This window comes from Camelus bactrianus, chromosome 22 (assembly GCF_048773025.1).
Source record: "Camelus bactrianus isolate YW-2024 breed Bactrian camel chromosome 22, ASM4877302v1, whole genome shotgun sequence".
In the NCBI taxonomy this organism is placed as follows: domain Eukaryota; kingdom Metazoa; phylum Chordata; class Mammalia; order Artiodactyla; family Camelidae; genus Camelus; species Camelus bactrianus.
The window spans coordinates 25,716,121-25,729,116 of NC_133560.1; the positions used below are offsets into that span (position 1 = coordinate 25,716,121).

Below are 12,996 nucleotides of genomic sequence, written 5' to 3' on the forward strand. Positions count from 1 at the left end.
CCCTTTGTGTCTGATCACGTACTCACAGAGGGTTCTCTAGTTGGGCCGATGTTGACAGGCACTGCTGTGTGGTCGGGGCCATGGTGGTGAGAAGGGTGCAGTCCCTGCCCTGGTGGGGCTCGTGCTGGCCCTGGAAAGACAGATGCCCAATTGGAACAAGCCAAAGAGTTCAGATGGTGAAAAGCACACTGAGAAGAATGAAGCAGGACGAGGGAGGGGATGGTCCAGGCCGGGTGGGCCTGACCCTCAAATGCAGAGACCTGGGGGAAGCGTCTCCCAGCAGTAGGGGAGCCGAGGGCAGAGGCCTGAGGTGGGAGAATGCCGTGTGCAAGGCCCAGCCAGTAGCCCCTGGAGCAGCACGGTGCAGAGCAAAGTCAGGTCGGAGTCCCAAGGACAGTCACGTAGGGCCTTGCAGGCCATGAGGAGGGCTTTGGTTTCAATTCTGACCAGGATGGGAAGCCTCGGGTGGGGCTGTAAGCTGAGGGAGGGGGCACACGACGTGGTCCGGTGTTTTCTCAGAGAGCTGGGACAGGCTTGCTTCGGGGGTCTGTGAGAGTGATGTGGCACGCAGACTAGGTGGAGAGCAGGGTTGGGATCTGGGTGTGTTTGTGCTCAACAAGGACAGGACTTTCACATGCTTCTGGCAGGAGCATGTCTGTCCAGCAGGTCCTGCGGGGCCTAGTGCTGGGTGGGAACTGGGGAAACACTGAAGGGGAGCCAGTAGTCATGTGAAGGGTGTGAATACAGCACAGCTCCGGGTGTGAGCTCGGTGCTCCCTAAATGGGTGCAGCTGCTATTTAATAACAGCCCTGTGGGCTTCTTGACTCTGGTTTGGATGCCAGAGGCCTGGTGTGTGTGACAAGCACGCCCCGTAACCGCACGCTTCCGCAGGCCGAAGACGAGGAAGGGTACCGCAAGCTCATCGACCAGAAGAAGGACAAGCGCCTGGCCTACCTCTTGCAGCAGACAGACGAGTACGTGGCTAACCTCACGGAGCTGGTGCGGCAGCACAAGGCCGCCCAGGTCGCTAAGGAAAAGAAGAAGAAAAAGAAAAAGAAGGTGCGCCCCTCGGTGGGACTGGAGCTGCTGCGTTTGCGCGTGTGCCTCGGCCTCCCCGTCAGGGAGTGACTATGTCTCTCTTCCCTTCCAGAAGGCAGAAAACGCAGAAGGACAGACACCTGCAATTGGACCTGACGGCGAGGTAAGAAACCAGAGCTTTCTCTTTGTGGAAATGCCAGCCCAGCCCCAGAAATTAGGTCTGTTTCATCTTTAACATATTTTTTTCTCTTAAATTATTAAAGCTGTATATGGCAATGGTAAGAATCCATGTGTGTCCTCTGCCACACTCCCCCTCCTCTGTTCCAGTCCCCAGAGAGGACACTATGTGCTCTTGGCTGTGTTTCCTTCCAAGCCTTTTTCTACGCGTGTGCTGTTATTTATGTTTCAGTTTTTACTTTAAAATTTCAAACTCACAGGAGAGGCGTAAGAATGGTACAGAGAATTCCTTCACCCAGATTCCTGCTTTTCACATGTCATGTTTTTCCTAAACCATTTGATAGTCAGATGCAGTTGTGACGGCACCTATTGCTTCTGTGTGTTTCAGGACGTACGTCCTAAAAGCAGGGCTGTTCTTTTCCTTGACTGTACAAGGCTCAAAACCAGGAAATGAATGTTGATGCAACGCTGTGATATAATCCATAGCCCTTGTTAAGGTTTCACCGGTTGACCCTCCAGTGTCCTTCACAGCAACAGAAAGCCCTGAGGTGACGCAGTGCCCTTCTCCCTGCGTCACATGGAGGGGTGTGGCGTACAGCTCTTCCCTCACTGGCGATGTTAACCTTGATCTCTTGCTGTCTGCCAAGGCATCTCCAGCTTCCTTTTGTAGTTATTAAGTACCTTGTGGGGAGCTGCTCAGACTACGTAAACAGACTGTAACTCAAACTTTCACCCAGCTGGTTTCTACATCCATTATCTTTGCCTGTATCAGCTTTTGCAGTAATGATTACAAAATGGTGATTTTTCCTCCCCATCATTCCCTTTGCATTTATCGGCTTTTTACAGGAAGGAAAAGTTTTCCCTTCTTTGTTATTTGGTCTGTGGGCCATAGTTTGCCAACTCCTGGTTCTGACTCATGGATTCTTATTTAGTTTAATGGATTTACTTAGTTTAATTCTGCACTATTATCATTTATTTTGATGCTCAAATGTTTCCAGTTTGGGCAAGTAGGAGTCCCTTCACATTGGCTCCTACATCCTTTGATGTGTCCCCATCAATCTTTGAGGGCTTTCTGACTTTTTCACACACAAAAACGGCCGAGGCTTATCTTGTCTCCCTGCCTGAGTCCTGGACTCAGCCATTTCTCCAAGAGCCTTGATTTCTTTAATCAGAAGAATACTCAGAAACCAAGATCCAGGTGTGCTCATTACCACCGAAGTGTCATTGCTTCTGGGCCCTCTCAGCAGACAAACCTAGGAAACAGATGTATGTACGCACACACAGCTGCATTGCTAATTATACATATTAACAACCTTGAGGTCACACTGATTTCTCTCATTGTAATCCAATACCACGGGGTTCTCTCTGTCATTCTCCCTGTCCATATTGTAATAGTCTCAAACCTGGCTCCCATCTGCCACTCATTGCTCGGTCCTAGAGCACACAGGAAGCACATTCAGAATGGCTAACGAGTACCCCCCTGCAGAAGAAGCCTCCTAGCTAGAGGTCAGTGTTTGGATTGAAAGTACATGCTCCGAATACCGCGTTCAGAAGATTAGTTCTCTCTCGTGCCCTCATTCGTGAGGATCCCCCCACCCTTGTTGGTTTTATTTATTTGCTCACCGTTTGTGTATTTAGTATGTGAAATACTAGCCTGGTTCCAAAAGTCAGAAATGTGCAAAGTGACCCAGAGAGGGGCTGCTGTCCCCACAGACCCGTCTTTCCCACAACCTCTCTTCCCCCTAAAGGCAGCCATTCTCGCTTAACATACTCATTTGGAAGAGAGGTGTATGAATAAAAAGTGTTTCCTTTACCCCCTCCTCCAGCCTCTCCTCAGTCCCACTTCCCGGAGGGAAACCACAAGGAGCTGTCAGTGTGTGTGCTCCGGGACCCTTTCTGTGCACGCACTGCCGGATGGCTTTTCACCCCCGCCTGGCACTGTATTAGCCTTTCCGTGTTAGCTCATGCACACTTACCTCACTAATGTCACTGTGTTTGAGAGGTGACCATTGCTTGCTTCTTAAAATCGTAAATGTAATAATACTTCTTGTAGAAAGAGCCTTAAATGATAACATGAAAAGTGCAAGCCCCGTGGTGCCTGTCCTCTTAGGAGCCTGCATACTGACCCCTGGGTGTTTCCTCTGCACCCTTCCAGAAACCTTTGTGCTTACAGTCTTTGCTTTGTTTGGGGACCCTTTGGGTCAATCTAGACATAGCTACACTTTTCCTGCTTAGCAGGGTATCATGGGCCACTTTCCATGTCAAGCCATTAGTTCTGTTTTCATTTTATTGTATTCATATAGTAGAATCTATTTCATTGTTCTTACTGAGAACTATTTAGGTTGCTTCCCATTGGTAGTTGTTACAGAGGTCCAGCCCTGAGCAGCTCGGATGCACAGCCATATCCCCACTCCCCTGTTGGTGGCTGTTTCCATTGTTTCCTGTCTTTCTATTGCACACGTTGTAATGAGCCTCCTTGTATGTTACCTTTTGATGCTCTCTTCGCTTGGGCTGCCATCACAAAACACCTAGGTGGCTTAAAAGATGGAACTATGTGTTCTTATAATCCTGGAGGCTGGAAATCCAAAATCAAGGAACAGCAAGATTGGTTCCTGGTGAGGACTCTTCCTGGCTTGTAGACTACTGCCTTCTGGCCATGTCCTCACATGGGGGGAAAGAGAGCAAGTGCTGGTGTTTCTTCTAGAGGCACTGATCCCATCATGAGGGCCCCACCCTTATGACCTAATCTAACCCTGATTACCTCCCGAGGGCCCCATCTCCAAATACAGTTACACTGGAGAGCTGGGGCTTCAGCATGTGAATTTGGGAGGGAATACAATTCATTCCATAGCAGATGCACACTTTTTCTTATTAGCCTGGTTCCCAGAAATGAATGACGATAGTGATTAAGTCAAATATGTATTTACTTCATGTGGTTTTATTTGAAATGTTAAATTGAAATTTCTTAAGGGAAACTTGGGCTTCCATTTTACTGCAGCACATAGCCTTCACAAGGCCATTTGGGGGTATTCAGAGGGAGTCCTATAGCAGGAAAGTGTGGTTCAGGGAATTCTGTTGGGTAATCACAGCAGCTGCTCATCCTGTTTAGTAACGGGAAGCATCACTTGATGACAGCTGTTGATTGTCCTTGTTCTCGCCCATTGGTTCTCAGCCTTGGCTGGACACTCGAATCACCTACGGAGCTTTGGAAAAACAGGGAGGCCCAAGCCCCACCCCAGAGCAGTTCAGTCAGAATTGTAGGGATGGGGAGGTCCCACCATCAGCACCCTAACTGCTCCCAGGAAGGACATGGGGATGAAAGTCACTGATTGAGGCAGCCCTCAGAGCTTGTTCGTGGGGGTAGGGGGTTGCCGTCCCCCTCTGTGGTGGGCTGCTTTAGGATGGGATTTTAACATGCATGGAGACAAATCTCTGCTGTGAGCCAGTGTTAATGGCGAATGCAGCTCTAGAGGGAGGGGTGTAAGTTCCTGGTAGATACAGACAGAGGTTTCCATCCTTATCCTTGTCCTGAAGGTCTTCGCCCGGAAATTTGAAGATGTCCTCCAAAGTTGATAACTCAAAATAAGAAATCAAGGAATTCCATATTTGTTGCTAAAAGGAAGTTGTTTTATTTTTCAAGTATTCTAGTTAGTTGTTTAACAGAGAAGAATAAGAATCCCTGATGAAGTCTACAAATACAGTATAAATAGAAAAAATCAAGGGCTAGGAGAATGGGAATAGTGTAATCATTTGTGGGGGAATACCTGAGTCCTTGTTTCTTACGTGTGGAATTGATCTGGAAGAAAGCACTGGAAACTGATACTGTTGGGGGGTCATGAAGATACATTGTCAGATGAGGGGACAGGGATGGGGTGAGCCCACACTCTATACTTTTGAATTTGGGGCTATATGATTAAATTATCTATTTGAAAATGTGTCTATCAGTTCCTTCAAAGAAGCAGCTGTCATCAGTGTGTCATATGTATTTTTACTGAATGATTAATACACAGTTAACCTGTCTCCACAATCGTTGGTCACATTTGTGTGCTCTTTTTTGAGCATGGAGTTGGGATGGCACTTCCCCAGTTGGCCACAGTTAGCGGACGCCCGAGGCGTGGGCAGGACGGAACCTCAAGTCACACGTGTGACTCTTTTTCAGCCTCTGGATGAGACCAGCCAAATGAGTGACCTACCTGTCAAGGTGATCCATGTGGAGAGTGGGAAGATCCTCACCGGCACAGACGCGCCTAAAGCAGGGCAGCTGGAGGCCTGGCTGGAGATGAACCCTGGGTGAGTGGGACCTCATGTCCCAGATGCAGCGGGACCTGAGTTAGCTATTGGCCTCATTCAGGGCATCTGGCAGCTGGGAGTGATTTTGCTTACATTTGAAACAGGCCAGTTTGCTAAGAAAAGTAAGTCATGCTGGTTCTGGGGAGATTTATATTAAAACACCAATTTTTTTTCTAGGTATGAAGTAGCTCCAAGATCTGATAGTGAAGAGAGTGGCTCCGAAGAAGAGGAGGAGGTAAGAGTTCACTTCCTGGCCGTCGATCGGGCGCTATGACCCCCCTCCCGCTCCAGCCAGGCATCTTATGGGCCAGGGGGTGGGCAGAGGGCAGCTGAGGCCCCATCCTGGCTGAAAGTTGGTGCTTTAGAGCTGCTCTGTCCAATACAGTAGCCTCGAGCCACACAGCACTGCTTCCATTTTAATTAAATTAAATGTAAAAGTCCTCAGTCATACTAGTCACATTTCAGGTACCCAACAGCTCTCCCCTCCAGAAAAATCAGTATGAAATTGTGAGCAATAGGTCATGTACAAGTTTGCCCATTATAATCTGTTCTTTGGAAACATTATAAATGGTCACATTTATTGTGTATCTTCTCTGAATCATTTAATTATGCCAGATTATGGTGATGTTTAGATTTTCCCTGGTTGACAGGCTTTGATGAGAGCCTTGTCCCTCTCTGTCTTGGACGGCCTCCTCAGGAAGGGTGATTCAGAGGGAGCCCCGGGGCTGCAACATCTGAAGGCAGGGCTCATTCTGCACAGTTAGCATCCAGAAGGGGGTTCTCCTGCACTCCTCCTTCAGCCGGGGTGTGAGTGTCTTACAAGGCTTTTAAAAAGCTTTGCCACCTCCCTCAGTTTTGAAAAAGGGAATTTTAACGGGCACATCTTTGCCATTAAGGTTAAACATTTTTTCAGGTATTCACTGACCATTTAGATTTCTTCTGTGAATGGTTTGCTTCATATGCTTATTTCTCATCTGTTGTGAATGTTTTTTAACTGAATTTTTAAGTGTTCCTTGTGCATTTACCCCAGCCCGAAATCAGCTTGATGGTCACCCATATCTTTCTTTTGGTTTGGTAGTCCTGTTTGCACTACCCTCGCTAATACCTCTTCAGGTATCTGGGATTTGGGTAGGTATGAGGTGAAGTACATTCCTCCCCCTCCCAGGAGAATTAAGCCAAGTGGTATACTATTAGTCCATCCCTTCCCCATTGACCTGTGATATTTTAAAAAATTAATATATTAGGTTTTTATACCCACTGATACATTTTTAGGGCTACCTGTTCAGTTTCTTTCTTTTTTTAAAAAAAATTTAAATTTAATTTTTTTTTTTGGTTTTTATTTTATTTATCTATTTATTTGAGGTATAGTTTATATACTTTTCAGTTTCTTTTAAAATTCTAATGATTCTTAGACCAATAGCATTTTGTTAAAATTTTTAAAATAGCTTTATGGAGATATAATTTACAAAGTATAAAATGCACCCATAGTAAAAGTATAATTCATTGCTTTTTAGTGAATTTATAGAATTGCACAGTCATCATTCTATACCAGCTTTACAATGTTTCTATCACCCCCAAAGGCTTCCTCCCACCCGTTTATAATTTGTTCTTGCTACCTCCTCCAGCCCCAGGAAACCACTGGTCTTTTCCAGAATTACACATAAATGGAATCATACAACATATAGTACTTTGTGTTTGGCTTCTCTCACTTAGAATGCTTTTGAGTTTGATCCATGTTGTCTGTATATCAAAAGTTTTATTCCTGAATCATGTCGGATTGTATGGATATACCACACTTAATTGATTGACCAATTGGGCATTTGTGTTTTTTCCATGTTTTGCAATTATGAATAACACTGCTCTGAACATTCACATACATGTCTTTGTGTGGATATGTGTTTTCATTTGTTTTAAGTAGATGCTTAGGAGTGGCATTGCTGGGCCATATGGTAAGTTTATGTTGAACTTTTTAAGGAATTGCCAGACTGTTGCCTAAAGTGGCTGTACCTTTTTCACAGGTTCCAGTTTCTCCATATCCTTGACAACACTTGGTATTATCTGTCCTTTTCATTATAGCCATCCTAGTGGGTGTGTAGTGGTATCTCATGGTTTTGCTTTGCATTTTCCCAGTAAGTAATGATGTTAAACATCTTTTCAAATGTTTATGCACCATTCATGTATTTTCTTTGTTGAAAATCTCTTGAAGTCTTTTGCCCATTTTTAGTTGGATTGTTTGTCATCTCATCATAGAGTTGTAAGAATTCTTTCTATATTCTTGATACGTGTCTCTGATCAGATATATAACTTGCAAATGTCTTCTCACAGTCCGTTTGCCTTTCCCCCTCCCCTCAGTGCAACATCTTTTGAAATGCAAGTGTTTCATTTTGATGAAATTCATTTATTGATTTTTTTATTTTATGAATTGTGCCTTTGGCATTGTATCTAAGAACTGTTAGAAGTCACGAAGGTTTTTCTCTTATGTTTTCTTCTAGAAGTTTCATATACAAGCTCTTATGTTTAGGGTCACAGTTGAGTTGATTTCTGTGTGTGGTCTGAGGTACAGGTTTAAGTTTTTTGTTTTTGCTTTTTGCATATGGATATCCACATTACCATCATTCTTTGCAACTTTGTGGAAAATCAGTTGACCATAAACGTAAAGGTTTGTTTCTGACTCTCAGAGTTTTTCTGTTAATCTGTCTGTCTCTGCGCCATGACCACACTGTCTTGATTATTGTTGCTTATAATAAGAAACAAGGCGGCATTAGGCCTCAATCTTCTTTGCTCTGTTGGCTTTTCTGGATCTTTTGCATTTCCATATGCGTTTTAGGGTCAGCTCATCTACAAAATGGCTTGCTGGGATTTTTATTGGTATTGTGTTGAATCTATAGATCAGTTTTGGGAGCATCACATCTTAACAATATTTAGTCTTCCAATCCATGAACATGAAATGTCTCCATTTATTCTGATCATCCTTAATTTCTCTTAGCCATGTTTTGTAGTTTTCAGAGTACAGTTTTTGCTTTTTGCTGTTGTTACATTTATTCTTAAATATTTTATTCTTTATGCTACTGTGAACAGAATTTTTCTTTATTTTCAGATATTTTGTTGCTGTTACATGGGAGTACAATTATATACACTGTAGATGTTGTGTTCCACGAACTTGCTGAACTCATATTGGTAATTCCAATAGGGTTTTTTTTGTTTATTTGTTTGATTCCTTAGGAGTTTCACATACAGGATCATGTCATTCATAAATAACCATAGTTTTACTTTTTCCTTTCCCATCTATGTGCCTTTAATTTCTTTTTCTTACCTTATTTCACTGGGTAGATCCTTCAGTACAACGTTGAGTAAAAGTGTTTAGAGCAAATATCCTTGGTTTGTTTCTGGTCTTAAAAATAATGCTGAAAGGAAAAACGGTAATGCAGTTGGTCTGTCACTGTTGCTTGATGTTGGCTGCAGGTGTTCCATAGATGCCCTTTGTTGGGTCAAGTAAATTCTCTTCTGTTCCTGGTTTATTGCGAGTTTTTATTATGAGTGGGCTAGATTCCGTCTCATACTTTTCTCTACTAAGCCGATTATATAACTTTTGTCCTTTGTCTGTTAATGTGCTTTATTACGTAAATTAATTTTGGGATAGGTCCAACATTGTCGTGGTGTATAGTTTTTTCTGTATATCGCTGTTTTTATTTTGTTGAGGGCTTTGGGGTGTATGTTCATGAGGGATACTAGTCTGTATGTAGTTTTCTTGAGATAGCTTTGTCTGGCTTTGATATTAGGTCGACATTGTCCTCCTGGAATGAATTAGAAAATGTTCTCTTCTTCCCTTTTTTCTGTAAGAGGTTTGTGAAGGATTGGTATACATCTTAAAACATTTGATAGAATTCATTAGTGAAGCCATCCGATCTTGCTCTTTTCTCTGTGAGAAGATTTTTAATTACTATTCCAATTAGCTATTACAGGTTTTATTCAGAATTTTCTGTTTCTTGAGTCAGTTTTAGTGATTTGTGTCTTTCTAGAAATATGTCCATTTCACCTTAGTTATTTGTTGGCATAAAGTTATTTATGGTAGTTCTTTATTACTGTATCTCTATGGGACTGGCAGTGATATTGCTTTCATTGCTAATTTTGGTAAATTAGTAATTTGTCTTTCATTTTTTGCTAGTCAATCTAAGCTTAGGTTATTGATTTGAGACCTTTTTCCCACTGATTTGTGAGTTTAAAGCTATAAAGTTTGCTCTAAATAATGCTTAAAGCTGTAACCCATAAATTTTGATACGTTGTTTTTGTTTTTATTCCATTCAAAGTATATTCTAATTTCCCTTGTGATTTCTCTTTTAAAACACACATTTAAGTGTGCTGTTAAATATGAAACATTTGATGATTTTGTAGATTTTCTACTTTTTATTGCTAATTTAATTCATAAGAATATGCTTTATATGATTCTAACTTTTTAAAGTTTATTGAGACTTATTTTGTGGCTTAGCTTCCTGGCAAATGTTACATGTTCGTGTGGATAGAATTTTGTAATTTTAGAATGAATATTCCATATATTCACAGAATATACACAGAATATTCCTGTGTATAGTCGGTAAGTTAAGATGGTGGATAGAGTTGTTCAGGTCATGTGTATCTGTGCTGAGTTTTGTCTAGTTTTTCTATCACTTGCTGAGAATAAAGCAGTAGAATCTGTAATGATTTTTGTTGAATTGCTATTCTTTAAATTCTGCAGTTTTTTGCTTTGTGTGTTTTGATGCTTTCTTCCTAGGTATGCTTAGTTATATATTTCTGATTTTAATATTTTATCATTATTAAATATCTCTTTGCCTCTAGTAACATTTCTTGCATTAAAGTCTATTTTGTCCAATATTAGTGTGATCACTCCACCTTTTATATGGTTACTGTTTGCATGGCATACAGTTTTTCATTCTTTTACTTTAAGCCTGTCTGTCCATTTGAATCTAAAATAGCATGTAGCTAGATCTTGCTTTTGTATTTAGTATGACAGTGTCTTCCTTCTGGTTGAGTTTTAGACTTCACGTGTAGTGTAGTTATTGATATGACTGGGTTTATATTTGCCATTTTGCTATTTCTTTTCTTTGCTATTTTTTTTCTTCCTTTACTGCTGCCTTTTGTGTTAACTTTATTTATTTATTTAATTTAATTTATTCTGTATGTTTTAATTTTTGCTACATTTTTAAAGTTATCCTGTTTGTAGTTGCTCTGGGGATTGCATTATGCATCTTAATTTATCATCATATTCTTCAGGTTAATACTAAGTACATTCTGGTAAAGTATGGAAGTTTTGTTCTAGTTTAGCTCCATTTTCTCTCCTTCCTTTGTGCTGTTATGGTCACATATGTTACATCTATATATGTTATAAACTCAACAGTATAATCTTCTAATTAATACCTTGTATAGTCTTATGACTTAGTCTAAAGAAATTAGAAGAGAAGAAATCAGAGGAAGTATATTTAAAGTCTTTTATACTGATACATTTATTTACCATTTCTGATGTTCTTCTGATGTTCTTTATTTCTCCTTATGGATTCAAGTTACTCTCTCCTGTCATTTCCTCTCGGCTTGAAAGACTTCTTTCAGCACTTATTATAAGGCACGTCTGCTAGCAGCAAACTTCTCTCAGTCTTTATCTGGGAATGTATTACTTTAGCTTTCATTCTGGAAGATACTTTAGCTGGACATAGAATTCTTTGTTGCCAATCTTTTTTTTCCTTTTGAATGTATCATTTCATTGCTTTCTGACCTCTTGTTTCAGGTGAGAATTCAGCCACTGAAGAACTTGATGCCCCTTTGTACTTGGTGGTTCATTTTCTTTCATTCAGGATCTTCTCTTTGTCTTTGGCCTTTAACAGTTTGGCTGTGAACTCCCTCTTTGTGTTTATTCCCCTTAGTGTCTGTTTAGTTTCTTGGCTGGGTAGTTTCATGTTTTTCATCAAATTTGTGATATTTATCATTTCTGTCCTCTATTGAGATTCTGTATTTGTTGATTTATTCTCCTTTAGGATGGTTTCATTTATTTCTTTGAATATATGTACTGTCACTTTGAACATATTTATAGTAATAGCTGCTTGGAAGATTGTACGTTAAGTCTACCATCTGGGAACAGAGACAAGCTCAACTGACTGCTTTTTCCCCTGAGTTTGAATCATACTCTCCTTCTTTTTCTCTTGTCTTATAATGTTTAGTGGAAGCCTATTTTAGCCACTCTGGATTCTAACTTCCAGTCCTGTGGGTTCCTTTTGGTGTTTTTATTTGTTTAGTAGATAATCTAGGCTGAATCTCTGGATAGAATTGTTTCCCCTGGATGTGTGCTGCTTTTGGTATCTCTGCTCAGTTGATTGTTTCTGTTTTTTTCTCATTTTCATCATTAATCCTGGTTCTTTAGGAATGGGCTGTGTCTCTTCATAACTAAGTAGTCATCCAACGACTGGGCAGAGATTGTACTCAGATACCTGTGCCAGCAAGGCTTCTGTCTCCTGCAGTGGATCAGTGTGTGTGAAGAAAATGTTCCAAGTCTGGGCCATTTTCAAGTCAACCCTCGCTTTTACTTTCTGCGGGGCCCTTTCTCATTTCTTCTGTACACGTGCACAGCCTCAGCCAGTAATATGCTTTCCCCGCCTGTGGCTGAGGTCCTCACCTCCACTGACAGTGCTGCTGGCCCGGGCATCACGCACTGCTGCAAAATAACTAGGTCCCCAGCAGCCTCAGCTGCCAGGCCTTGTGGCCTCCCCACCCCAGTGCAGCCTTCATGTTGGAGCTGGGGGTGGGGGAAGTGAAAGCACCCCCAAGTGAGAACGCTGCAGACTCCTGCTCTTCTTACCCAGAGCTCAGTGGTTTTTTTAGGCATTGATGCTTCTCAGACTCCTGGAGCTCTGAAACGGTTGTCTGTGCCATTTTTATCCAGCTTTAAGGTCACTTTCTAGGGGAAAATTTGCTGACCTCCTCACTAGGACTTAGCCAGGATTCCCACCCCTGTTTTAACTCCTGACATGGTAACATCAACCAGGATAAGTCTTTACCAGGTGTTTTTTTTTTTTTTTTGGCCATAATGTTTGTGCTGTCCTCACCTGTTCATTATTCCAGATGATCTATAAAATCATTTTATATGCTCCAAGGGAAATCTCACTGGGTTTTGATTGAAATAATTTAACAGATTAATTATTGATTTTTTGAAAAGTTTTATAGCAGTTCCATTAACACACACATTTTGTGTGATTTATACAGGAATACAAAGATGGTTTAATATCTTTAATATTGGGAAATGTATGTGAGTGTATTTTATCAGCCACACCAAATCCCCTTTATTATCTGCTCTGTAAATGGCGAAAAAGTATAATGAACTATAACAGTCATACTTAATTCATAAGATTATAGAAAACCTCTTAGTAAACAATGATGCTTGTTGTCTCCAGTATTCTTTGACATATTTTAGACATTCTGGCCATGTCAGTAAAGCTGGAAGTAAATCAA

At 41.4% G+C, this 12,996-nt stretch overlaps 1 protein-coding gene across 19 annotated transcripts in view; it reads left to right on the top strand.

Annotated features, from left to right (window-relative positions):
* Positions 1–12,996, top strand: part of SMARCA4 (SWI/SNF related BAF chromatin remodeling complex subunit ATPase 4) — an 80,880-nt gene that overhangs the window by 22,454 nt on the left and 45,430 nt on the right. For all 19 annotated transcript variants that reach the window (XM_074350801.1, XM_074350803.1, XM_074350802.1 and 16 more), the window contains exons 10-13: positions 892–1,059; positions 1,151–1,201; positions 5,375–5,505; positions 5,683–5,740. In XM_074350801.1, the coding sequence (XP_074206902.1) occupies positions 892–1,059; positions 1,151–1,201; positions 5,375–5,505; positions 5,683–5,740 (408 nt within the window). The remainder of the gene's footprint in view (positions 1–891; positions 1,060–1,150; positions 1,202–5,374; positions 5,506–5,682; positions 5,741–12,996) is intronic.